The sequence below is a fragment of the Bos taurus genome, chromosome 23 (assembly GCF_002263795.3).
Source record: "Bos taurus isolate L1 Dominette 01449 registration number 42190680 breed Hereford chromosome 23, ARS-UCD2.0, whole genome shotgun sequence".
Lineage (NCBI taxonomy): Eukaryota > Metazoa > Chordata > Mammalia > Artiodactyla > Bovidae > Bos > Bos taurus.
The window spans coordinates 27,861,761-27,888,987 of record NC_037350.1 but is presented as its reverse complement, the minus strand read 5'-3'; the positions used below and the strand labels follow the sequence as shown (position 1 = coordinate 27,888,987).

The window sequence follows — 27,227 nt, the reverse complement described above, 5'->3', positions numbered from 1 at the left end:
CTGTTCTCCCCTCTTGGGAGGGGACTTCCCAGCCTCTCTGTGGTCACAGGACCACGCTGCTGCTGCATTAGTGGGACCCGGAGTGTGTCCTTTCAGACCTGGCCCATCACTCCTCCTCACACGCATTTCTCCAAGGTCTCGCTCCTTCTGCTGATGGAAGCAGATGGGGATTAACATCCAAAACACCTGGGAATCCGAGAAGCAGGAGGGCTCCAAGGGCCCATGCTTGTCCTAGCACAGGTTTGGGGGTGGACTCCAGGTGTCCCCTGGGGTGTCTTCAGACTATTCAAAGAATAATGCTTTCACCACCGTCTTTGTGCTGCTCCCCCCAGGGAGCGCTGCATAGTGGGGGAACCATTCAGTCTCCAACTTCCCTTTCCTCAGGGTGGGGGGCTTCCAGCAGCTCCAGCAGCTCAGTGGTTACAGAAGATACTTTAAAACGCGGATTTAAGGATGATGAATTCAGGAGACATAAGACTTTTATTCATTTATTTTTAAAATGTATTTTACTGAAGTATAGTCGATTTACATTGTTGTGTTAATTTGTGCTGTACAGCAGTGTGACTCAGTTATACGTATATTTTTTTTTCATATCTTTTCCATTATGGTTTATGAAGGAAAGATAAGAACTTTTAATACGTCAACCTGGACGTTATAAGAAAATTTTCCTTTTTTTTTCCTGCAAGTAAATTGTAGTGAAAATAATTACTAGTGAAGTTTGCTGACGTAATCTCTGTTATTGCTCTTTTACCTCAAAGCAAATGTCCATGTAGTGAACAGTCAAAGTATCTCAGTGATCCCAGGGGTTCCAGAGACCACACTCTGAGAACTGCGGTCCTAAATAAACCAGGGTGTCTCCCAACTGATCCCTGTCTTTCCCTCCTCTTTGTTTTGGAGATCTTCTTGAACTGGACTCCCTGCCTCCTTAAACCCAGTGGAAGGCCTTCTTCTGGGCTCCTCTCCAAGAGAACTGACCCCCTAGGAACTGATACCAGGGAGTCGCCTCAGTCTGGGAAGGGGAATCGGGGGACAGGTGTTTCCCCTTTGGAACTGGGAGCAGTTTGTTCCTAGAGGCCCTGCACACACTTATGACCTGGGTTGGTTTGGTTACACGCCAGCTTGATCTGTCTTCATATCCTGGACAGAAATCTGACATAGTGTCTAAGAGAAATAATAGTGACTCTTTCACCTCACGTGGTCTGATGCATCTGACTTAGGTCCACAAAGCACGAAGGCAGGCCTGTCCAACGGAATGTTCTGTGATGAAGGAATTGTTCTATATCTGTGCTCTCTATTCAGGGAGACACTGGCTACATGTGGCTATTTCAGCACCTCACACATGAGTGTTGTGATGAGTACTTTTCTTTTATTTAATGAATCAGTTGTTCACATATTTGTATTTATTTGGTTGAAGTCTAGTTGATTTACAATGTTGTGTTAGTTTCTGCTGTATGGCAAAGTGACTCAGTTATACACGTTTATAGGTTCTTCTTTGGATCCTTTTCCATTATGATTCATTCCAGGATGTTGAATAGGGTTACCTGTGCTACCATTGTTTATCCATTTTATTTTTAAAAAATATTTATTTATTTACTTGGCTGCGTTGGGTCTTAGTTGCAACATACAGGATGTTCAGTGCATCATGAGGGATCTTTTTCATCCTGGTATGTGGGTTCAGTTACTCCAAGGCATGTGGGATCTTAGTGCCCTGCCCAGAGATTGAACCCTTTTGCCTTGCCTTGCAAGATGGATTCTTAACCACTGGATCACCAGGGAAGTCCCCTGTTCATCCGTTCTTTATGTAATGGTTTGCAGCTAACTAACCCCCAACCCCCACACCCCTCCCTCTTGGCAACCACAAGTCTGTTCTGTATCTGTGAGTCTGTGTCTCTTTTAATTTTATTTCATTCAAATATGACTAGTCGCCAGCATATCGGACAGTGTGTGTCTAGAATGTCCTTAACTTTCAGTCTCTCCCTCCCAAAAGTTATTCTGTGACTCATAGATTGATGCATATTAAAATACAGTCTTTATATGAGTATAGTGGGTTTGTCTATTTAAGGTACAGCCTTAAAATGCAGCATGCACAGAAAGTTCCATTAATATGTGTTTTGGCAACTAGAATGTTAAGCAGACATTAAGCAGACCATGGTATACCACCTTCAGATTATAAGTGTTCAAAACTGCCCATCACTGGAGCTAATTCTTGCTCTATTATACTGAGCTCTTGGTGATTTCCTTAACCTGGTAAGCATAAGTAGACACAGAAGTGTTCACTCAACCCAAGAGAAAGTGTTTGTTGAACACAACATAAATCAAGTACCTTGTAGGACTTGTACATACTTGCAACATTATGAAGCAGAAGATGTAACCTAAGGATCCACCACCTTAAAATTCTTTTTTAAAAATATAATTTTATTTATTTATTTTTGGCTGTGCTGGGCATTGCTCTGTGGGCTTTTCTGTAGTTGTGGTGAGTGGGGGCTACTCTCTAGCTGTGGCACACAGCTTCTCGTTTCAGGGGTTTCTCTAGCTGGAAAGAACGGTTTCTATGGTATTCTCCTTCTACACTTCCCCCTCAAATTCAAGCAATTCTTTTTTCCTTCACCTTTGGACTCTTGTCTCCTAGACAAAATATATATGACTATTTTACACTTGGGAAATGAAGAGTTGTATGACCCAAAGATGAAAACTCATAAAAATCCATAACTCTTCTCTGTGTTAATCAAACACTCACAAAGACACAAACATGTGCACCTATTCAAACTCAAAGACACAGAAACAATTTGACAGGACTTCCTGCTGGTCCAGTGGTTAAGAACTCGCCTGCCAGTGCAAGGTCCGCACCTTCAATCCTGGGTCAGGGAACTACGGTCCCACAGGACACGGAGCAGCTAAGCTGGCGTGGTGCGGCTATTGAAGTTCCGCTGCTCTGGAGCCCGTGTGCCACAGTCCATGTACGGCAAAGGAGAAGGAAGCTCCCTCGTGTGCGACTAAGACCCAACGCAGCCAAACAAATACATATATTAAAAAAAAAAAAGAGTAAAGACGAGGGAAGGAGGTACAAGAGGGGACTGAGGAGGGAGGAGGAAGTGAGCTGACTCAGGAAGTGGCTTCTGGAGAGTACAGAGGGGAGCCCCTGAGATCTGAGCTCAACAGTTTAGAGAAGGTCCCAGCACCTGGGCAGCAGCCGGAAGACGAAAGTAAAGTAAAAGTAAATGCAACTAAATATCTCCTGTGTGAGGATTACAGTTCTTTTAACTTTGTCCTTTATCACTTTCAACCCTTTGTAACTTATTTTACAGTGAACCTTTATCATATCATGTGTTATACATATACATCATAATCAGAATTATAAAGCTTCCTTTAAATTTTGAAGAAGGAAGGCAGGTGGGTAGAAAAGTGAAGAGCTGGGGACATGAGGCTGGACATCCTGGGCTCCGTGCCTGGGCTCCGGGCAGCGACTCACAGGGGCGTCTCTTCTCTTCTCAGGACGGAATTCTCTGTGGAGGCCAAGCAGAATCTTAACCTTCTTCTCAGAGGTGTGGTCGTCTGTTAGGACTTTGTCCCCTCTTTGATGCTTTTAACACAGTTTTTGTATTTTCCATGGCATTTTCAGCTATTTTCTGTGGGAAGAACTGTCCGTACAAGTCAGCCCATCTTTTCCAGTGGTGGAATTTCTATGGCAGAACAGCTCAGTCAACATATGATGGGTCCTGGGCAGAGAATGTATGTGCTAACACGTGGCCTGAAGGGGATTGGTCAAGGGTTTTACAAGGGCAAGGTATGTTCAGCTCATTTTTCCAAAGCATTCTTTAACTCCACACAAGAGGATTGAGAAGATGCTCCAGCAGAAACAAAATAACTAATTCATGTTCTCCCTCCATTCCCAGTCACCCAAGTCCTCTATTTAGAAACCACTGCAGTTAGGAATTCCTGATTTCTCTTCTCAGAAATGTACATCTAGACGTTAATGAATACTGTTCTGTCAGGGAAAGAGCTCAGGGCACAGACAGGAACAAATTATTTGCAAATTCACATATATGGAAAAGAACTTGTTTTAGAATATACATAGAACCATTACATTCAACAATATAAAAATAAACACCAATTTAATGAAAGAAAAGTCTGAACAGACACCTCCTCAAGATGATATGGAAATACATCCAAAAGGTGCTCAACATCACATGTTATGAAGACATGCAGATAAACACAGCAATGATACATCCTCACACACCTAGTAGAGTAGCTAGAAGCCAGGAACCGGTGATGCCAAGTGCTGACCAGGACATGGAGCAGCAGAAACCCTGGCTCACTGGAGCAGGAATAGGAAGCAGGGCAGTCGCTAGTAATGAGTCAGCAGTTTCTTATGAAGCTACACAGAGACTCTCCATCCCATCTGCTCATCAGTCTAGTACTTCTCCATCTCACTGGAAAACTTATATTTGCACAACCCCCTGCACACCAGAGTTTATATCAGAGTTCCCCTTAAGTGTGGACTGCACATGGTACCTTCCTTCCATATTTCAAAGACTACAGTGTGGACAGTGAGGAAGTAAAAATAGAACTTCACAAGGAGAAACCGAGGAAATATATCTTAGGTGGGTGCTGAAGTGAATTTATTAGTGATATTCCAGTGGACAGTATAAACCCTTGATGTGTGGAGAATGTCACTTCATCCCTGTGGTCTTCTTTGCAAAAACCCAAGTCAACTAGAGAGACATTCCACACTATCCCTGAGCAATTCTCAAAAACGTCCAGGTCATCACACAAAAATGGAAGTCTGAGAGACTGTCACGGCCAGAGGAGCCTGAAGGAGACATGATTCAGTTTCAGTTCAGTTCAGTCGCTCATTTGTATCCGACTCTTTGCGACCCCATGAATCGCAGCACGTCAGGCCTCCCTGTCCATCATCAACTCCCGGAGCTCACTCAGACTCACGTCCATCGAGTCGGTGATGCCATCCAGACATGATTAGAACCTAATTTATATCATTTGTCTTTGATAGGATATTGGGTCAGCCTCCATCCTCAGCCTCCCGCTCTCTCCCACCTCGGTTCCCTCCAGCCACCAGAGCAAACAGGGCTTGAGCATCCAGTACGTGCCAGGCTCTGTCCTGAGCACCTCCCATATCAACTCAACCAGCCCTCACCACATCCCTGAAACGTCGCCTGTTTTGCAGATGCGGATGAGCACAGAGGGAAAATAACTTGTCTGGAGTAACACAGCTAGGAGGGTGGGGGAGGACATGCTGGGGTGAAGACTGCCCAGCTGGAGCCCCCACTCTCCAGTCTCCAGGGACTTGGTCCGTCCTGTGACACCACCACACCATCCAATATACACGCACGACTCCTTATCAGCGGTTTCCCTCTATATAGACCACAGCTGCCCCATCAACTCCTGTTCATCCTCAAGGCTGCTTTCAAATGTCCTCTCCTCAGGAAGGACGTCTTGAGCTATTCCCAGACTACAGTGACGCCCTTGCTCTCTATCCCAAATGCCTATTTCCCAGCTGGACTATTTAGCATCAAAACACCCAGGGCAAGTTCTTGGACTACCCTAGTGGCTCAGCTGGTAAAAATTCTGCCTGCAATGTGGGAGACCTGGGTTCGATCCCTGGGTTGGGAAGATCCCCTAGAGAAGGGAAAGGCTACCCCCTCAATAGTCTGGAGAATTCCTGGACTATACAGTCCATGGGGTCGCAAAGAGTCAGACACAACTGAGCGACTTTCGCTTTCACCTAATGCATCCCCAGGGCCTGGCAGAGAGCATGTGCTAAATAAATATCATTTCAGTTAAAGAATTAATAAACGTCCTCAAAACATCATTGGGATTCCCACGTGTCCCTAGTGGTAAAGAACTCGCTGGCCAATGCAGGAGGCGTTAAGAGACGTGGGTTTAATCTCTGGATTGGGAAGATCCCCTGGAGGAGGGCAAGGCAACCCACTCCAGTGTTCTGGAGAAGCCCGTGGACAGAGGAGCCTGGCAGGCTACAGTCTATGGGGTTGCAAAGATTCGGACATGACTGTGTGACCTAGCGTGCACGCACACAAAGAGTCATTAGGGAGAACTTCATGTTTATAGTATTGCTTGGCTGAAATATTTGGACCAACCTTCCCACTTAATAGCCTTTTTTTTCCCCCTGATGAGATATAATTTGCTTAAAAATAGACTCTTCATATTTGAAGAGTGTTATCTGAAGGCTAAAAAATTCTGTCTGACCACAGAATTCAAAAATTGGTCATTTCCGTAGAAGCATCAGAGAGACAGAATTGGGTTCATCATAAGGTATTGTTTTTATTAACAATTACAATTACACAGGAATCAGCTTCTTTGGTAGCAGCTGAATTCTCCATCACTAAAGGACTTCAACTATTCCCTCTGGATGTTGTATAGAGAAGGGTGATGTTGTGAGAGGATTAACCCCATGGTCTGAGGCCCCCTTCCTCTCTGAAGGTGCCATAGCGATGGAACACTGAGCTGGTTGTCTCAGGACCTGGCTTCCACCAGCTGTGTGATCCTGGGCTGGGCACTTCTGAGTCTCATTCCAAACACTTGATACTTAAGCTGTGATTATATCTGACTGACTTCAGAGTAATAAATGGAATAAATTGGATAGTACATGTACATTTTTGTTTTCTTTTCTTCTTTTTTTGCATCATAACAGCCAAAATCAGCTCTTTTCCTTCTTTCTTTTCTGATTGCACACCACATACCAACAACAGCAAATAATTTTTTAAATGGAAAAAATTCACCCGCAGTCTCACTACCTAATATGATAATAGTACCTTCTCCATTCTCTTCCAGTGTGACTGATCTCCGTTCGTCTCCAAGGCAAACCATTCAATATCACAGTAATCCAAGTCTATGCCCCAACCAGTAACGCTGAAGTAGCTGAAGTTGAACGGTTCTATGAAGACCTACAAGACCTTTTAGAACCAAAAAAGATGTCCTTTTCATTATAGGGGACTGGAATGCAAAAGTAGGAAGTCAAGAAACACCTGGAGTAACAGGCAAATTTGGCCTTGGAATACAGAATGAAGCAGGGCAAAGACTAATAGAGTTTTGCCAAGAAAATGCACCGGTCATAGCAAACCCCCTCTTCCAACAACACAAGAGAAGACTCTACACATGAACATCACCAGATGGTCAACACCGAAATCAGATTGATTATATTCTTGGCAGCCAAAGATGGAGAAGCTCTATACAGTCAGCAAAAACAAGACCAGGAGCTGACTGTGGCTCAGACCATGAACTCCTTATTGCCAAATTCAGACTGAAATTGAAGAAAGTAGGGAAAACCACTAGACCATTCCTGTATGACCTAAATCAAATCCCTTATGATTATACAGTGGAAGTCAGAAATAGATTTAAGGGACTAGATCTGATAGATTGCCTGATGAACTATGGACTGAGGTTCATGACACTGTACAGGAGACAGGGATCAAGACCATTCCCATGGAAAAGAAATGCAAAAAAGAAAATGGCTGTCTGGGGAAGCCTTACAAATAGCTATGAAAAGAAGAGAAGTGAAAAGCAAAGGAGAAAAGGAAAGATATAAGCATCTGAATGCAGAGTTCCAAAGAATAGCAAGAAGAGATAAGAAAGCCTTCCTCAGCGATCAATGCAAAGAAATAGAGGAAAACAACAGAATGGGAAAGATTAGAGATCTCTTCAAGAAAATTAGAGATACCAAGGGAACATTTCATGCAAAGATGGGCTCGATAAAGGACAGAAATGGTATGGACCTAACAGAAGCAGAAGATATGAAGAAGAGGTGGCAAGAATACAGAGGAACTGTACCAAAAAAGATCTTCACAACCCAGATAATCATGATGGTGTGATCACTCATCTAGAGCCAGACATCCTGGAATGTGAAGTCAAGTGGGCCTTAGAAAGCATCAGTATTAACAAAGCTAGTGGCAGTGATGGAATTCCAGTTGGGCTATTCCAAATCCTGAAAGATGATGCTGTGAAAGTGTTGCACTCAATATGCCAGCAAATTTGGAGAACTCAGCAGTGGCCACAGGACTGGAAAATGTCAGTTTTCATTGTAGTCCCAAAGAAAGGCAATGCCAAAGGATGCTCATACTACTGCACAATTGCACTCATCTCACATGCTAGTAAAGTAATGCTCAAAATTCTCCAAGCCAGGCTTCAGCAATACGTGAACCGTGAACTTGCAGATGTTCAAGCTGGTTTTAGAAAAGGCAGAGGAACCAGAGACCAAATTGCCAACATCCGCTGGATCATTGAAAAGCAAGAGAGTTCCAGAAAAACATCTATTTCTGCTTTATTGACTATGCCAAAGCCTTTGACTGCGTGGATCACAATAAACTGTGGAAAATTCTTCAAGAGATGGGAATACCAGACCACCTGACCTGCCTCTTGAGAAATTTGTATGCAGGTCAGGAAGCAACAGTTAGAACTGGACATGGAACAACAGACTGGTTCCAAATACGAAAAGGAGTTCGTCAAGGCTGTATATTGTCACCCTGCTTATTTACCTTATATGCAGAGTACATCATGAGAAACGCTGGGCTGGAGGAAGCACAAGCTGGATCAAGATTGCCGGGAGAAATATCAATAACCTCAGATATGCAGATGACACCACCCTTATGGCAGGTTCCATATAGATGTATTTATTATTATTATTATTTTGAAGTTAGTTGATTTAAAATATAACACATCCTTCTTGCAGTCTCCATTTCTTCATCTATGAAGTGAGAAATCTAGTGTTTCTTTCCAGTCGTGTTTGGGATGATTAAAAGTGTTAATATATTTGAGGTGGTTGCAGCTGCACCACCTTTTTAATTATAATACAGCACATGGATAATAAATTATTACCAATAAGCATTTTCTGCCAGTTAAGCATTAACTTTCATCCTCATTCATTTTCTTGTGTGATTGTTTAATCAAAGGCATACTTGTCTGTAAATTAAGAAGTCAAATATCTGTGCATGATTTCTCATGATACAGACTCTTATTATAATCCTGATTCTTCTCAATTTCTGCTTTCCCGTTGGTGACCACTTTGAATACTTTTTACCTGATTCTTTTGGCTTTTATTTCCAAATCTCTAAACACGATGCCTTGTTAGAACTGCTGCTTGATTTTTCCATCACAGCCACTGTCTGCCACATCACACAGTGGCTGATGCAATAGTTGATGGTCATTGTTTTTTGCACGCTTCCCATTCCTTCAGCTCCCACTTTATTTACATATTGATCATACTTAGTTCATTCAGCTTTTTCTTTCCCATGACTATTATACTTGTCAAGTAAAAAGATGCTCAACTTAAGATGTGAGTTAAGTTTTATTTGGGGCAAAATGAGGACTGAAGCCTGGGAGACAGCACCTCAGATAGCTCTGAGAAACAGCTCCACAGAGGTAGGGAAGGAAGGTCAGTATATATGATTTTGGTGAAGGGGGGAGTTCAGTGCAATCAAGCTTATCTTCCAAAGCTTTTCTGCTAGTCACAAGGAGCTGATCTCACCATGAAAGGATTTAATGCTTTTCTACATATGAGGAAGTGAAGTGAACCAAAGGACTAGAAAAGGTCAGTTTTCATTCCAATCCCTAAGAAGGACAATGCCAAAGAATGTTTAAACTACCATACAGTTGTACTCATTTCACATGCTAGCAAAATTAGGCTCAGAATTCTTCAAGCTAGGCGTCAGCAGTATGTGAACTGAGAAATTCCAGATGTACAAGCTGGGTTTAGAAAAGGCAGAGGAACCAGAGATCAAATTGCCAGCATTTGTTGGATCACAGAGAAAGCAAGGGAATTCCAGAAAAACATCTACTTCTGCTTCATTGACTACGCTAAAGCCTTTGACTGTGTGGATCACAACAAACCGTGGAATGGTCTCAAAGAGATGGGAACACCAGACCATATTACTTGTCTCCTGAAAACCTGTATGCAAGTCAAGAAGCAACAGGTAGAACCTGATACAGAACTACAGACTGACTTAAAATTGGGAAAGGAGGATAATTAGGTTGTACATTGTCACCCTGCTTATTTAACTTATATGCAGAATACATCAGGCAAAATGCCAGGCTGGATGAACCACAAGTTGGAATCAAGATTGCCAGGAGAAATAAATATCAACAACCTTAGATAAGGAGATGATACCATTTTAATGGCAGGAAGTGAAGAAGAGGAACTTAAGAGGCAGGAAGAACTAAAGAGCCTGTTGATGAGTGTGAAAGAGGAGAGTGAAAAAGCTGGCTTAAAACTCAACATTTAAAAAACTAAGATCATGGCATCCAGTCCCATCACTTCAAGGCAAATAGAAGGGGGAAAAGTGGAAGCAGTGACAGATTTTATTTTCTTGGGCTCCAAAATCACTGCAGACAGACTGCAGTCATGAAATTAAAAGACGCTTGCTCCTTGGAAGGGAAACCATGACTAACTTTGACAGCGTATTAAAAAAGCAGAGACATCACTTAGCCAACAAAGATACATATTGTCATAGTTATGGTTTTTGCAGTAGTCATGTACAAATGGAGAGTTGGACCACGAAGAAACCTGAGGGCGAAGGAATTGATGCTTTCAAATTGTGGTTCTGGATAAGGCTCTTGAGAGTCTCCTGGACAGCAAGGAGATCAAACAAGTCAATTCTAAAGGAAATCAACCCTGAATACTCATGGGAAGGACTGATGGTAAAGTTGAAACTCTGATACCTTGGCCACCTGAAGAGAAGAGCCAACTCTTTGGAAAAGACCCTGATGCTGGGAAAGATAGAAGGTAAAAGGAAAAGGTGGAGACAGAGGATGAGATGATTAGATAGCATCACTGAGCCAATGGACAGGATCTTGAGCAAACTCCGGGAGATAGCGAAGGACAGGGATGCCCAGCACACTGCAGTACATAGGGTCACAAAGAGTCAGACACGACTTAGAGACTGAACTACAGGAACGGATATGAGATGCAGGAACTGAGATCACAAAATCAGTTCTTGAAAATAATCTCTCTAAAGACCCATTCCACTAGCTTCCCTGGAGCACAAAGGGCCTCATTCTCCTCCCTGTGTGTCGAAGGTCAACAGCTGTAGCAGCCCGGGAGTCAGTCTCTGGAGAGGCAGATGGCAGATGCCCTCAGCAAGTGCCGATTCTAGCTGACACACTCGTGTGTAAACTCTCTTACCGCTCACTTTCTGCACAACCTCTTGTTCTCCCTGAGTTAACACTTGCCTTTGTGCTTGCTGATTACGTTCTATGAAGCTCTCAGGAATTCAGCTCTAATGACTCCCCTGTTTGCATGACTCTTTCAAGAAGCGTGGATACTTTGGATATTCCATCACTTTTTCCTTTTTTGGAAATGTCGTCCTGGACCCTGCTGACGTGCTCCCACCTGGTCTGGATTCTTCTGCATCTGGAGCAGAGCCATCCTCCTAGGATCTCCCTCCACCACCATCTGGGCAGCACTTTAAAGTGCTGTGGATACTGCATAGCACAGGGAACTCTACCCAGCACTCTCAACAATCATCATCTCAACAATCATCACTGTATTGTACAGCAGGAAGTGACACAGCATTGTAAATCAATTACACTCCATTGAAAACAAAACAAACAAGTAAGCAAGCAGACGTCTACCCCGGATGGCATTTATTAGTCACTTGTTCTTTCAGCCAAACCCGAGTGCCTGCATTGTCCCAGGTCAAGTTCCAGTTCCAGATCTTTGCTCTAACAATTGAAATTTGACATTCTTGTCCATCCCTTTCTCCCCCTCACCTGATTAGGAGCATTTCCACATTAGGAGAATTCCACACTGAAAGAGTCTTGGTAGGAGGCAGAGACCACCTTCCTCCATTAAAGAAGAAAACCCACTTTCCCACATATTCTTGCCAGAGCACACAGCATGATGCTGAGGTGACCACATGTCAGACTCTACTCAGGATGTTGTGACACAGAGAAGCTGGAACTATGCAGGATGCATCTGACAAGGGTGTCAAGAGTGGGAGCCACACCACCTCCTGTTGTCAGGAGCCTCAGTGATGGCCGTCCTCAGCGCGGGGTCCACGCCCAGCACGAGGGGCTCACTGTGTGAGCAGTGACACTGTGCCCCAGCAGGGCCGAAAGTTCCTTTGTGGGACCTGGCCTGGAGTGGACACTGGATCCTGTCCCCGTGGAGCCATATATATATAGTACTGTATGTCTAACTTTATTTGGACCCCATTGTTAGCTCCAAGAATAAGTGAGGAGAACTCAACCTGGAGAATAGTTTCAGAGAGCAAGGATTTCATTACGCTGAACTATGAACCACTGCCTAAGTCTTCAGGTGGAATAAGAACTACATTATTTCTCAACATCACACCTCATAATTGACAATATAGGTATTCCCTTTTCTTTCGGAAGGAAAAAAAAAAGCTTTTAAATGTGGATTTAAGACCCCTCTCTGGCCACTCGATGTCATATACCTCAGGAGTTCCCAAATTGGCTAATCACCAGAATTGCTTGTGGGGCTTCTTATGAAACGCTCAGCCTCTCTCCAGAACCACCTTCTCAGAGTATTAGGACAAGACCAAGGGATTGCTTCTTTAACAACCTCTGTGTGTGAGGCTGATACACAACATCTGGGAATCCTGGTCTACGTTCGTTCTTGCTACTAAAAGTGTGATCTGAAGACCAGCAGCATCAGCACCAACCTTATTACAAATGCAGATTCTCAGGCTCTACTCCCGACTGTCTAGATTTAATACGGGTCCAGGGGAGCACTGTCATCCCCACCCTGGACACCACACTAATCCTACAGGCTCCTCCACTGCCTCACTCACCCTTCACCTCCTGATTCTGCTCAGCAGTTAGACTGATGCTTCTAACGAGCAGTCACACCAGGTCATCTTCTAGTCAAACCATCTTATGAGTGCACATCTTTCACAGACATAAGACACCTTCTAATATGCTGGAGGCCCACATGATCTGGCCAGACACCAGATCTCATGTCAATTCCTCGCTCCTCCAGCCACACCTGCCTCCTGGCTCTTCCTTGAACACACACACTCTCCTGCCCTCCTGCATTTGCACTGGAGGCTCCTCTGCCTGGAGAGGACTCCCCCCAGACATGCTTATGGACATTCTTTCATGTCCTTCACATCTTTACTCAAAGGTCATCTCCTCAACGAGGCCGATACTGAACACTCTAGTAAAACAGCCACATTTCCTGTACCCACATACTTATACTCTGGGTCACCTTCCTCAGAGCACTTGCCAAATCTCTAGGCAGACACTTCCCTCACTTATTAGGCTCACTCTGCCCCCCTCACCAGAACACACTGCCCGAGGCCAACAAAGGGTGTCTGCTGTTAGTTCACTGAGGTTTCACTGATGCAAAAATAGAGCATCCTCTATCTGGCACACAACAAATACCAGATGAAGGAACGATCAGTGTAGACGCCTCTGTATTCTATCTTCATTAATGTGGACTCAGGCCACTTGCTCTCTCGCGGCAGCTACAGCACATCATCCACTCACACTGACATCAGTGCTGCCTGTGCTTTCCCCAGAGCTGATCAGCCCTCCCTCCCACACCCACCAGTCTGCACTCTACACATAATGATATTTTCTCTTCAGAAAAGATCCCAGGGGCACAGGTCGCATATTCTTCCTGCTGTGACTATTAGGCAGCACTTTTTAATTCCAGAAGTTTGTTCTGGAAGAGGTCAGCAGTCTCGCCACCTCTTCATGTTACACTAATAGGAGCACAGACACCTTCAGATGCAGCTGCAGAAAGAGGGGTCTGGGGATCTGACGTCGCAAAGTGGGACCAAGCATCACTCAGTCCCCACAAGGCAGCTGTCTCACACTGTGAGAGAAAAGAATCAAGAAGCAGTTCAGTCAGTCATGTAAGGGCTGACATTCTCCACAGCCCCCCACACGCTCACATGTCCCACTCAGAGACCCCCGCCATCCAGTGTGTCCCCTCTGCCCTAACCCCTCTCCCAATCTAGACGCCCCAGGGTCTCACCTTTAGGAACCATGAGAGACACATCAGAGCCCTGGGCACTGTCACTGCCTGGGGAGAACAAGACCAGAGTGTGGTCAGAACCCACAGGAGAGAAACTGGAGAAGGCACTTTGAGGAGGGTGAGTCCCGAATGGCCTCCTGTTTGCACCCGCACAAGGGTCTCAGGATTCACACCCTCCGTACTTACTTGCAGCCTGGGTGTAGCCCCTTCCTGTTTGACCTGTGAGAAGAAAGTATCACGTGAGCGACCAGGGAGACGACTGAGTCATGAGATCCTAGAACTCCCTAGTCCTGGACAACAAAGAACTTTGCAGAACCGTGATTAAAAATCCAGGACAGTCTCAGGAACATGAAGGAAGGAGACCTGGGGGGACTGGACTAGCTGCCCTCCTGGAGGTCTGTCCTCAGCAGGGACATTCCCTCCTGACCTTCAAATGCTGAGAAACAGGCCTGCAACTGGAATTATGAAGATGAAAAATGTGTCTTTCATTTTCACATGTACTTTACAAAAGGGTCAGTCTTAGCATCAGCTCAGATTCCACAAGTGTGTGGAGGGTACTTTCCAGTAAAGAGGCAGGGAACTTCCACCTGGGCCAGAATCTTGCTCAGTGAGACAAAAAAAAAAAAAAAACAGATCCCTCCCTCCTTTCCCTACCTGAGTGCTTAATTCCTCCAAATCACAGCTCCAGTCACCACAGCTCCAGTGACCATGAGGAGAACCAGGCCAACAATGATGCCCATGATGGGGATGGAGGGCTGAGGAGGTTCTGTGGAAGAAAGGGAAGGGGCCCAGACTTCAGGCTTCAGTCCTGACCTTGCTGAACATGTCCAGAAGGGCTCCTGCCTTATCTAAGAGGAAACTCTATTCTGACCCCGTCCTTACTCCATCTCAGGGAGAGGGGCTCCTGAAGCCCCTCGTGCTGCACGTGGCACGTGTATCTCTGCTCTTCTCCAGAAGGCACCACCAGGGCCGCCCACTTCTGGAAGGTTCCATCCCCTGAAGGCCTGGTCTCCACAAGCTCCATGTCCTGAGTCTGGTCCTCCCCGTCTTGCTGCCAGGTCAGTGAGATCTCCTCAGGGTAGAAGCCCAGGGCCCAGCACCTCAGGGTGACCTCACGGTCAGAGATGGGGTGATGGGCCACATGTGTCTTTGGAGGGTCTGAAGAGGAAGAATCAGAAAATTCACATTCCATGGGCCACTGAAGCAGTACCACATGACCATGCTGAGAATGGACGAGATAATGGGTTTGAACAGAAGCAGCAGAAACACCAGACACCAACCTGGACTCCCGGATTGGGAAAAACTCCTAGTTCTTGGAAAGTTCTGGAGTCAGGGTGAGTGCCAAGGTAGGAGACTCCATGGAAGGGGAAATGACAGAGTAATGGTCCTGATTTGGGTGGAGGCTGAATGCCTCAGAAAAGTTGGAGTCTGGCCTCCTAAGATGGTCTCAGGGTGAGAACAGGCCTTGAGAGATAAAGTCATGGTTCACAAGATGACAGTCAGGGTCAAAGGGCACCACTGACTAGTTACTTCAGGGGTGGTTTTCTGCTTCTCCAAAAACACTGACTGCTTTAACTGTCCTTCAGAGAAATGGGGCCACTGGTGTGTCACTGTTTTCTACAGAATATGAAAACCTGGGGGGATTCCCAGAAGGAGCCCATTTTCCTCTCCTCGTGGAAAGCCAGCTCCAGCCTGAGACGAGATCAGGGAGGCCCGGTGCCCCTCATACCTGCGCGCAGCAACGTGTCCTTTCCTGTCTCCAGGTGTCTGAGGAGCCACTGCACGCACTTGACCTCCAGGTAGTTCCGTTGGAACTCTGCCTCCCCGGAGGTTTCCCACTTGCGCTTGGTGATCTGAGCCACCGTGTTCGCCGCGGTCCAGGAGCGCAGGTCTTCGTTCAGGGCGAGGTAATCCGCACCGTCATAGGCGTTCTGCCAGATCCCGCGGAGGAGGCGCCCCTCCGGCCCCACGTCGCAGCCAAACACCCACTGGAGGGTGTGAGACCCTGACCCGCCCCGACCACCCGCGGTGATTAAACTCAAACTGAAAATGAAACCGGGTCAAGTCCCCGCCCCCCACTTCCCCAGGCTCCTTCCTCGGACCCAGAGATTCGGGGCGACCCCAGCCAGTCCCTGGGGATGGGGGTCGTGACTTGGACCCGGGCCCATCTCGCTCACCGGCCTCGCTCTGATTGTAGAAACCGCGTAAGGTGTTCAAGCCCGTTCGCAATCTCTGTTGAGCTTTCTTGGCATCTCTTGTCATCGCTTCCCAATATTCCGGCCCCTCCTGCTCCATCCAAGGCGCCCGCGGCTCCATTCTCGGATTCGGGGCGTCGCTGTCGAACCGCGCGAACTGTGTGTCGTCCACGTAGCCGACGGCAAAGAAACGCGGCTCCCCGAGGCCGGGCCGGGACACGCACGTGCAGAAATAGCTCAGGGAGTGGGAGCCTGGGGACGGGGAGGGGTGAGACCCGGCCCGATGTTCCTCCTGGAGCGGGTCCCGGGTCAGAGGTGATGGGGCCGGGAGTGGGGAGGGGGCTAGGGGCACGTGAGACCGAAAAGGTCGGAGAAGGACCGGGACTTCTTAGGGGAGAGAAAAGGGGGCGGGAAGCAGGGGAGGGATAGGACGGGACCAGGTGAGAGAGGACGGGTCTGGGCGAGGGCGGCGGCGTGGCTCCTTCCCTGGGGGTTCTGCCCATCCCACTCCCCCCGGCCCCCTGGCGGTCCCCTCGCCCTTTCCCGCAGAGGCCGTTCCCTCCCGACTCCGCACTCACCCGCCCAGGTCTCGGTCAGGACCAGGACCTCCGAGAGCAGCAGGAGGAGGGTTCGCGGCCCCATGACCCGTATCCTCCGGGTCTGGGGAGAAACCGAGTCCCGGCGGAGGAGGTGTGGGTACCGTTGGAGACTATAACCTGGAATCGCGGGGCCGCTGATTGGCTTCTAGAAACCAGACACCCAATGCAAGTGAGAACTAGGGCCGCGAAACGAGTGTCCGGCCGGAAAGGCACAACACAGTTCGCGAAAAGAAAGTGAAACTCGAGGAGACTAGGGATTCCCCAACACAGTTCCGCCCCAAACAAGGCCCTTGACTCTGGGACGCTGAGGCCTTGAGAACCGCATCCGGTACCTGGGACTTTGCCCTGATCTCTCCTCTCGTGCACCGAGAACTCGGCAATCACACTCTCCCGAGTCCTCGCCCAGCGACTCTGTAGTCAGATATTTTCAGAACATTTTGGTCAGGATATTTATACAGTCCTACAAATTAGTGAGGACCCCTAGGATAATTTTGTTTATGTAGTTACTTCTGTCGATATTTTCCGTAGTAGAAATAACAGTTTAAACATTTTTAACTAATTTATTTAGAATAATGTTAATAACCCATGATTTTTACATGAAAAATAACTATTTCTCCAAATAAACTCTATAGTGGGAACAGTGGAAGTTTTTTCATTATTATATTTTTGCAAGTCTTTTCCTTGTCTCTCTCACTGGATTTTATATTTGTTTTGCGTTGAATCCGTTATTTTGATTGAAAATCTATGGAAATAAAAAGGACCATATATATGTAGGAGTAATATTTTTAATAACCTTTCCTGTTATTTATGGATGTTTATCTTTGATACAAAGCTAAAACTATGCAAGTGATAGTTTCTTAAAGGTTATTTTTTCAGTGGACCTGAAACAATATCACTATTTCCTATTCTGTTATATTAAAATCCATAAGCCTATTTTGCAGAGTGGATGTCACTTGTACTAATGTAAGATTTTTTAAAAGTAATTCATTGTTTCACTAAGTTTTATAGCTCTTCCAGTGTCATTCCTTCTTTCAAATAAAAATTGCATTCCATGAAAAAGAGAGTAGTTCAACTCATACAAATGATTTTCCTTGGGACATAGGACTGTGGAATGTAGCAGAAATGCTTGATGTATACTTCCCATGTCATCAGAGAAGATAGTTCTTTTTAAGAAAAATAACTATTTGCTAGCATTTTGAGATACGACCATAAGCCTATTATTTTCCTAAAAGAAGCAGCTCATTTTGACAGTAGGGAAAACAACAGAGCAATATTTGTGCAAGGCATATATTAAGATTAGAACACCATTTTCTGAATTTTGCTTAAGCATGAAAAACTTGAAAGGCCGATATTCACACCAGTTTTTTTTTTTTTTAAGCATTGATAGTTTTTGATACTTTGAAATAGCAAACCAGGGAAACAGGAGAGCAACCTGTATTAAGTATTAGCAGTCAATAAAGTCTCAAGTGATGGTAAGACACTAGATACCAGGTAATCCAGAAAGATCGTTCTGAGGGAAAGAATTGCAAATGCAACATTTCTGAAGGAAGCATTAAAAATGGTTACAGCATATATGTCATTAAAATGTTATATCTCAAAATGAGAAAGCTGACATTCAGTTGACACAAAATAATTCTAGAAAAGAATGGAAGATTCATCAATATTAAATCTCATTAATAACATTAATGAGAAGATTATTAAGAAGAAGTGTCAAGAATATACTGAAGAACTCTACAAAACAGATCTTAAAGACCCATATAACCACGATGGACTATGGAAGGAGGTTCATGTCATTGTACAGGAGACAGGGATCAAGACCATCCACATGGAAAAGAAATGCAAAAAAGCAAAATGCCTGTCTGGGGAGGCCTTACAAATAGCTGTGAAAAGAAGAGAAGTGAAATGCAAAGGAGAAAAGGAAAGATATAAGATATAAGACATGCAAATAAACACAGCAATGATACATCCTCACACACCTAGTAGAGTAGCTAGAATCCAAGAACCGGTGATGCCAAGTGCTGACCAGGACACGGAGCAGCAGAAACCCTGGCTCAATGGGGCAGGAATAGGAAGCAGCACAGTCGCTAGAAATGAGAATCAGCAGTTTCTTATGAAGCTACACAGAGACTCTCCATCGCATCTGCTCATCAGTCTAGTACTTCTCCATCTCACTGGAAAACTTTTATTTGCACAAACCCCTGCACACCAGAGTTTATATCAGAGTGCCCCTTAAGTGTGGACTGCACATGGTACCTTCCTTCCAAAGACTACAGTGTGGACAGTGAGGAAGTAAAATAGAACTTCACAAGGAGAAACCGAGGAAATATATCTTAGGTGGGTGCTGAAGTGAATTTATTAGTGATATTCCAGTGGACAGTATAAATAAACCCTTGATGTATGGAGAATGTCACTTCATCTCTGTGGTCTTCTTTGCAAAAACCCAAGTCAACTAGAGAGACATTCCACACTATCCCTGAGCAATTCTCAAAAACATCCAGGTCATCAAACAAAAATGGAAGTCTGAGAGACTGTCATGGCCAGAGGAGCCTGAAGGAGACATGATTCAGTTTCAGTTCAGTTCAGTCTCTCAGTCGTGTCCGACTCTTTGCAACCCCATGAATCGCAGCACGCCAGGCCTCCCTGTCCATCATCAACTCCCGGAGTTCACTCAGACTCACGTCCATCGAGTCAGTGATGCCATCCAGACATGACTAGAACCTAATTTATATCATTTGTCTTTGATACGATCTTGGGTCAGCAAAAAGAAAATCACACCAGGGAAGAAGGGCTTCCAGGGCCCAGCCTCCATCCTCAGCCTCCCGCTCTCTCCCACCTCGGTTCCCTCCAGCCACCAGAGCAAACAAGGCTTGAGCATCCAGTACATGCCAGGCACTGTCCTGAGCACTTCCCATATCAACTCAACCAGCCCTCACCACATCCCTAAAACGTCAGCCGTTTTGCAGATGCAGATGAGCACAGAGGGAAAATAACTTGTCTGGAGTAACACAGCTAAGAGGGTGGGGAAGGACATTCTGGGCTCCAGACTGCCCAGGTGGAGCGCCCACTCTCCAGTCTCCAGGGACTTGGTCCATCCTGTGACACCACCACACCATCCAATATACACACACGACTCCTTATCAGCGGTTTCCCTCTATACAGACCTCAGGTGCCCCGTCAACTCCTCTTCATCCTCAAGGCTGCTTTCAAATGTCCCCTCCTCAGGAAGGAGGTCCTGAGCTGCTCCCAGACTACAGTGGCGCCCTTGCTCTCTATTCCAAATGCCTATTTCCCAGCTGGACTATTTAGCATAGAAACACACAGGGCAAGTTCTTGGGCTACCCTTGTGGCTCAGCTGGTAAAGATTCTGCCTGCAATGAGGGAGACCTGGGTTGGATCCCTGGGTTGGGAAGATCCCCTAGAGAAGGGAAAGGCTGCTGCTGCTGCTGCTAAATCACTTCAGTCGTGTCCGACTCTGTGCCACGACTCAGCAGCTTTTGCTTTCACCTAATGTATCCCCACGGCCTGGCAGAAAGCACGTGCTAAACAAATATCATTTCAGTTAAAGAATTAATAAACTTCCTCAAAGCGTCATTGGGATTCCCAGGTGTCCCTAGTGATAAAGAACTCGCCGGCCAATGCAGGAGGCGTTAAAGACGCGGGTTCAATCCCTGGGTTGGGAAGATCCCCTGGAGGAGGGCAAGGCAACCCACTCCAGTATTCTCACCTGGAGAATCCCATGGACAGAGGAGCCTGGCGGGCTACAGTCTATGGAGTTGCAAAGAGTAGGACACGATTGTGCGACTTAGCACACACGCACATAAAGCGTCATTAGGGAGAACTTCATGTTTATACTACTGGTTGGCTGAAATATTTGGACCAACCTTCCCACTGATAATAGCTGTTTTTGTTTTTTCATTTTGCCTGATGAGATATAATTTGCTAAAGAATAGACTCTTCAAATATTGAAGAGTGTTATGTGAAGGCTTAAAAATTCTGTCTGACAACAGAATTCAAAAATTGGTCATTTCTGTAGAAGCATCAAAGAGACAGAATTGGGTTCATTGTAAGGTTTTGTTTTTATTAACAATTACGATTACACAGGAATCAGCTTCTTTAGTAGCAGCTGAATTCTCCATCACTAAAGCAGTTCAACTGTTCCCTCTGGATGTTGTATAGAGAAGGGTGATGTTGTGAGAAGATCAACCGCATGGTCTCTGAAGCCTTCTTCCTCTCTGAAGTTGCCATAGCAATGGAACACTGGGCTGGTTGTCTCAGGACCTGGCTTCCACCAGCTGTGTGATCCTGGGCTGGGCACTTCTGAGTCTCATTCCAAACACATGATACTTAAGCTGTGATTATATCTGACTGACTTCAGAGTAATAAATGGAATAAATTGGATAGTAAATGTACATTTTTGTTTTCTTTTGTTTTGTTTTTTTGCATCATAACAGCCAAAATCAGCTCTTTTCCTTCTTTCATTTTTTTCTGATTGTACACCACATATCAACAACAATAGCAAATAAATATTTAAATGGAAAAAAATTCACCCACAGTCTAACTACCTAATATGATAACAGTACCTTCTGCATTCTCTTCCAGTGTGACTATGAATTTATTTATTCTTAGTAATCTATTGTAAGTTCTTTAAAAAAATTTTTTTTTCTTTTTTATTTTTTTCACCATGCCCTGAAGCTTGTGGGATCCAGGTTCCCCCCACCCCGACTGATCCCTAGTTCTGCAACCCTGCATTGGAAGTGCAGTCTTAACCACTGAACCTTCATGAACCTATTGTAAGTTCATGAATTTACAGAAGTCATAACATTGCACAACTATTCTTTCCACAAATATAGCAGCACACTAACAATAAGAACAAAGGCAAAGCCAAACACACAGGCCTTTTAAATGTTGTGCAATATGAGGGTGATGATAAACTCACGATTTTCCTAAATCTCAGAGGGAAGAGAGTCAGGCCAGCCACACTATTGTCCAGACCACCCTGGACTCTGTCTGTAACATCACTCCTTCCCTGAGTCTCCTGCCTGCTTGCCAGCCCTGCACCTTTGGACGCACGAGACCCCCAGGCTCATGAGCCAAGTTTTAAAATCAATCTCTCTCTCTCTTTCACACACACACACCACAATATTTCTCACACACTGGGAAGGGATCATTACTCATAAATAGCAGAGTTTACTTTCGATCCACTGGTTCTGAGCTCAGGATCAAGCTCTGCAGTATTTCTGCACGGCTGTGTCTGAACCAGGTCCAGGAGTCCCTACACTTACTGCCTCTGGTTTGTGGATGGACACTTTCATCAGGAACTTTCATCCTCCAGAACTGCTAGGCGGGGAGGGCAGAGTCTTGCGTGGTTGATGGAGAAGCCAAACTTCTTTGTCGATGAGACCAAGCTCTTGACGAGTCAGGTGAGGATTTCCCATAAATCTGAGAAACCTGCAGTGATATCACAGCCAAACCTGGAGACTGGTCTGAACAAAGAGCACCCATTGATGAAAGCAGGCAGGAGCCCGGGAGAAAGAGGGGGAGCGGTGCTCTCCACCTCTCCCCAGTCCTCAGGAGCGAGAGGCCCTCTGGATGGGCTTCCCGTAGCATCAGGTGAGGCAGGTGAGGGAACACAAGTCATCGCCTGAGAATGAAGGCTGGGGTCTGGGTGCTATTAATTAATTATTAATTCAGCAATCTTACTGCTCAAGGATGCATGCTTAGCAAATAATCTGGGGGCTCTGGATATGGGAAACCAGATTATAACCTTGTGTTGGTCATTAGAGGGCTGACAATGACTGTGTGGATGATACTCCCCTACTTCTGGGAACTCCTGAGGGACAGTCTGATGCATGTGCAGAGATGTCCCAGACCAGAACCTCCTTCAAGGCTACAAGTGAAGCAGAGGAATAGTTCCTAAAGTTCATAGGCCAGACACCCCAGCAGTTAGAGAGAGTTTAATGAATGAGGTGAAACTTTGGATAGAACTTCACCCATGTGGATGATTAGGATAATCATAAAAGACAAAAAGGAAAAGACAATGAAGACATTGCAAGCAGTTGGGAGTTAGTGTGCAGCAAGGTGTGGGGTGCAATCAGGCACAGTGGGTTCAGGGAAGACGTTGTAGTTTAAATAATTTCTTGTTAAAGTCACTTGAGGGGTCAGCTGTGTTGAAACAGTGTGTGGAAGGCCTTGAAACCAAGTGAAGACATAAACCAGAGGTCCAATCAAAGCTGAATGGTGAGGCTGCTCAGCTCTTATCTGTTGAGCCTTACAGGAGCAAGAATTCAACCAAGGTTTCTCTAGTGGTCACATCCAGTTACCTGCACAGACCCACCTTCTAAGGGCTCACAGTGTGAGAGGTGGGGGACATGCAGTGATGCTGGGAGTGTGTCAGAGCTGGTCTAGGATCTGGAGCTGGAGACTCTGGAGCCCAGGCAGGGTGTGTTGAATCCAGGCTGGGGCAACCCCAGAGTTACTTGTATTTGATTCTGAAATTCATTCAGGAATTTTCTCAGCACCAGGTTGGTGCTTGTTAGTGCCGAGCTGTTGTATCTCAGCACCTGGAGGACGAGTGTACTGAGCGGGGTGTCCTCCTCCGTGAATGCTGTGCCCTGTGACTCTCTGCTCAGGATCGTGTGCTCAGAATACCAGACCGTTGGCTCAGAAGAGACCTGCAGGGTCGTAATCTAAATCTAATCTAAATGTAAATCTTCCATTTAGGGGAAATAAACAGAACTGTGGGAGTTGAATAACTTGCCCAGTTAACACAGTTCACGCAAAGTCCAGGTCTGAAAGTCTCCATCCAGGGCTTTTTCAAAACAGTCTGTACCCAAGTGTAGACCACTCCTCATTGCAGAGCTGACAGCAAGTAAAAGAAATCAGAATCAGGGAACCATATTAGTTTGTCCTAAAACTCAGCAGTGGCACAGCACTGGAAAAGTTCCGTTCCATTCCAATCCAAAGAAGGGCAATGCCAAAGAATCTTCAAACTACCACACAGTTGCACTCATCTCACATGCTAGCAAAGTCATGCTCAAAATCTCCAAGCCAGGCTTAAACAGTATGTGAACCGTGGATTTCTAGATGTTCAAGCTGGATTTAGAAAAGGCAGAGAAACCAGAGATCAAATTGCCAACATCCGTTGGATCATAGAAAAAGCAAGATAATTCTTGTTTCTGCTTCCTTTGATTACACCAAAGTTTTTGATGTGGAGCACAACACACTGTACAAAACTGTTCAAGAGATGGGAATACCAGACCACCTGACCTGTCTCTTGAGAAATCTGTATGCAGGTCAAGAAGCAACAGTTAGAACTGGACATGGAAAAAGAGACGGGTTTCAAATTGGGAAAGGAGTACATCAAGCCTGTATGTTATCATCCTGCTTAGTTAATTAATATTCAGAGCACATTATGTGAAATGCCAGGCTGGATGAAGCACAAGCCGGAATCAAGACTGCCAGGAGAAATATCAATAACCTCAGATACGCAAATGACATTACCCTTATAGCAGAAAGGGAAGAGAAACAAAAAAGCCTCTTGATGAAAGTGAAAGAGGAGAGTGAAGAAGCTGGCTTAAACCTCAACATTCCAAAAACTAAGATCATGGCATCCGGTCCCATCTCTTCATGGCAAATAGATGGGGAAACAATGGAAACAGTGGAAAGCTTTACTTTGGGGGGCTACAAAATCACTGCCCATGGTGACTGCAGCCATGAAATTAACTGCTCCTTGGAAGAAAAGCTATGACCAACCTAGACAGCATATTCAAAAGCAGAGATATTGCTTTGCCAACAGAGGTCCCTCTAGTCAAAGCTATGGTTTTTCCAGTAGTCAAGTACGAATGTGAGAGTTGGACTCCAAAGAAAGCTGAGCGCTGAAGAATTGATGCTTTTGAACTGTGGTGTTGGAGAAGACTCTTGAGAGTCCCTTGGACTGCAAGGAGATCCAACCAGTCCATCTTAAAGGAGATCAGTCCTGGGTGTTCATTGGAAGGACTGATGCTGAAGCTGAAACTCCAATACTTTGGCCACCTCTTGTGAAGAGTTGACTCATTGGAAAAGACTCTGATGCTGGGAGGGATTGGGGGCAGGAAGAGAAGGGGACGACAGAGGATGAGGTGGTTGGATGGCATCACCGACTCGATGGACATGGGTTTGGGTAGACTCTGGGAGTTGGTGATGGACAGGGAGGCCTGGCGTCCTGCAACTCATGGGTTCGCAAAGAGTCGGACACGACTGAGAGACTGAAGTGAAGTGAACTGAAGGTTTACTAATGTCTCAAAATTATATCATTCTCTGATAATCATTTCATAATGTACGTAAGTCAAATCAGTATGCTCTACATCTTAAATGTGTACAGTTCTACTGTATGTCAATTATATCTCAATAAAACTGGAAGAAAAATAGATTAAGGTATGAAAATAGATATATGATTCCTTGAATTATTATTCCCATTTTTATTGAGTATGTTGTTTTTCTTTTAGTTGCATTTTCTTTCTTTACATATCTGTCTTTCATTCACTAAAAGGTAAAATAAGGGCACGATTAATCAACATATGAAAGTTGTTTGGTCAAGGAAATTGGCTATTTTTATTCTTTTGGTCTAGCTGTGTGACTTGTGGCATCTTAGTTCCCACACCAGAGACCCTAACCAGCCCACAGCAGTGAAAGCGCCAAGTCTTAACCACTGGTGAAAGTGTAAGTGATTTCGCTCATTTGTGTCCGACTCTTTGTGACCCCAAGGACTGTAGCCTGCCAGGCTCCACTGTCCCTAGAATTCTCCAGGTGAGAATACCAGTGTGGGTAGTCATACCCGACCCAACTATCAGACGTGAGTCTCCTGCATTGTAGGCAGATTATTTACCATCTGAGCCACCAGTGAAGCCCCTTAACCACTGGACTGCCAGGCAATTCCCACTTTAAAACATTGTTATTATTTTTTTATAGTATTTGACAAATTTTTGATTTAAGCAGAAAAGCCCAATCTAGGAGTTTCCCAGGTGGCTCTGTGATAAAGAATCCTCCTGCCAATGTAGGAGACCCCAGTTCAATCCCTGGGTTAGGCAGATCCCCTGGAGGAGGAAATGGCAACCCAATCCAGAATTCTTGCCTGGGTTCCCACAGACAGAGGAGCCTGGCAGCCTGGCAGCCTCATAAAGAGTGGGACATGACTGAGCATGCTCGCCGAGCTTACAAAGCATTCTTTGGGTGGTTGGACCAACACTTGTAGTTTCAGCAATCTCAGATCGCCCTCTAGCGTCCATGTCAAAGTCTCAAAAGTTAGATAAATAACTTTGGTGTTTCTCTTGTGTGCTTAGTCGCTCAGTCATGTCCAACTCTTTGTGGCCCATGGACTGTATGCAGCCTGCCAGGCTCCTCAGTTCAAGGGGGATTCTCCAGGCAAGAATACTGCAGTGGGTTTCCATGTCCTTCTTCAGGGGATCTTCCCAACCCAGGGATCAAACCTAGGTCTCCTGCATTGCAGGCAGATTCTTTACTGTCCGAGCCATCAGGGAAGCCCAAAAGGATGTGGGCTCGATCAGGATTTGAAGCCAGGACCTCTCACACCCGAAGCGAGAGTCACACTCCTAGACCAACGTGACTCTCTGGTGTTTCTCCTAGGACACCTGACTGAAGCCATTTGCCAACACTTTCAGGGCCCTCGTTATTAGCCCATTCTGTTAACCTGTAAGTTTGTCCATGTCTGTCACCTTATGTTCCCCTGTCTGGATCAGAAAGATCCAGACAGAGCTCCTCTGTCATCAGAGGCCCAAACATTTGAGGTAGAGTAAGAGGAAGGCCTGGAAGTCAGCGTCCTGAGGGGTGAGGAAGGACCTGAGGGCGCAGGAGCCAGTCTGTGGAGCTGCAGCAGCCCCAGGTGCTGAGTGTCGAGCTCTGCTTCCCAGGCACCCTCTCCTACCTTCACATCTGGTCCCTTCCTGGCTGTTTGCAGCTCCTGTGACCCCAAGGCAATCAAACACTGGGTCACTGGGGTAGGCGTGCGGTGCCAGGGTGGATCAGGTGTGGTCTGGTTTATTCCATACCTCATAGCTCCCTTCTGATATTAGAAACCAAACTAGACTCATAAACCCTTGCTCTTCTTGCCAGAAAGTGGTTCTAATATAGTTCTCAAAGTGCAGCCCCAAAACAGGCTACACTGGCATCAGCTGGGATGGTTTCCAGGACCTATCCCAGACCTACTGATGAGAACTCCAGGGGTGAGGGCCCAGGGCTTTGCATTTTAACAATCCCTCCAGGGGAAATTTCCTGTTCAAATCCAGCCCCGCCCTGCCCACTCCTCATCTCAGTATTTAGTAACTGTGATTCCTGAGCAGTCAGATGTTGGGGGCATACTTTCTCGCCAGGAAAGAAACTGGCAAAGCTCCCCAGTCAGCTTAGTCTGAGTCCTGTCCTGGCCTAGGCCAAGGAATGCATGTCCTGGATTATGAGTCATGTTCATTTGTC

The 27,227-nt window shown here is 45.7% G+C and overlaps 2 protein-coding genes across 6 annotated transcripts in view; both read right to left on the bottom strand.

The window, feature by feature from the left end:
- BoLA (major histocompatibility complex, class I, A) overlaps positions 1–27,227 on the bottom strand; it is a 118,210-nt gene that overhangs the window by 59,015 nt on the left and 31,968 nt on the right. The window contains exons 6-8 of one of the 4 annotated variants that reach the window (XM_015459890.3): positions 14,156–14,188; positions 13,970–14,017; positions 11,594–13,807 (exon numbers count right to left, since the gene is read on the bottom strand). In XM_015459890.3, the coding sequence (XP_015315376.1) occupies positions 13,803–13,807; positions 13,970–14,017; positions 14,156–14,188 (86 nt within the window). In that variant the 3' untranslated portion in view covers positions 11,594–13,802. Of the gene's footprint in view, positions 1–11,593; positions 13,808–13,969; positions 14,018–14,155; positions 14,189–27,227 lie in introns of those variants that run through there. The other 3 variants (XM_015459888.3, XM_059880385.1, XM_059880384.1) reach the window with 3 other exon arrangements.
- LOC507917 (MHC class I heavy chain) lies at positions 13,970–16,847 on the bottom strand. Of its 2 annotated transcripts, XM_015459910.3 has the most exons (7): positions 16,743–16,847; positions 16,147–16,416; positions 15,699–15,974; positions 14,852–15,127; positions 14,624–14,735; positions 14,156–14,188; positions 13,970–14,017 (listed from the first exon to the last, which is right to left on the bottom strand). In XM_015459910.3, the coding sequence occupies exons 1-5, from the start codon at positions 16,804–16,806 to the stop codon at positions 14,632–14,634; spliced, it is 990 nt and encodes a 329-aa protein (XP_015315396.1). In that variant the 5' UTR covers positions 16,807–16,847; the 3' UTR covers positions 13,970–14,017; positions 14,156–14,188; positions 14,624–14,631. The 2 variants fall into 2 exon arrangements, with proteins under 2 accessions (XP_015315396.1, XP_059736701.1); XM_059880718.1 differs by lacking the exon at positions 14,852–15,127.

Excerpts from the sequence above, each read along its gene's own strand:
- LOC507917 (XM_015459910.3), bottom strand. The coding sequence starts at position 16,806 with ATGGGGCCGCGAACCCTCCTCCTGCTGCTCTCGGAGGTCCTGGTCCTG. Across the intron at positions 15,975-16,146 it reads CTACAATCAGAGCGAGGCCG|GGTCTCACACCCTCCAGTGG; the intron begins GTGAGCGAGATG and ends GGGGCGGGTCAG. Across the intron at positions 14,736-14,851 it reads GCCCCTCTCCCTGAGATGGA|AACCTCCTCAGCCCTCCATC; the intron begins GTAAGGACGGGG and ends TTTCTTCCACAG.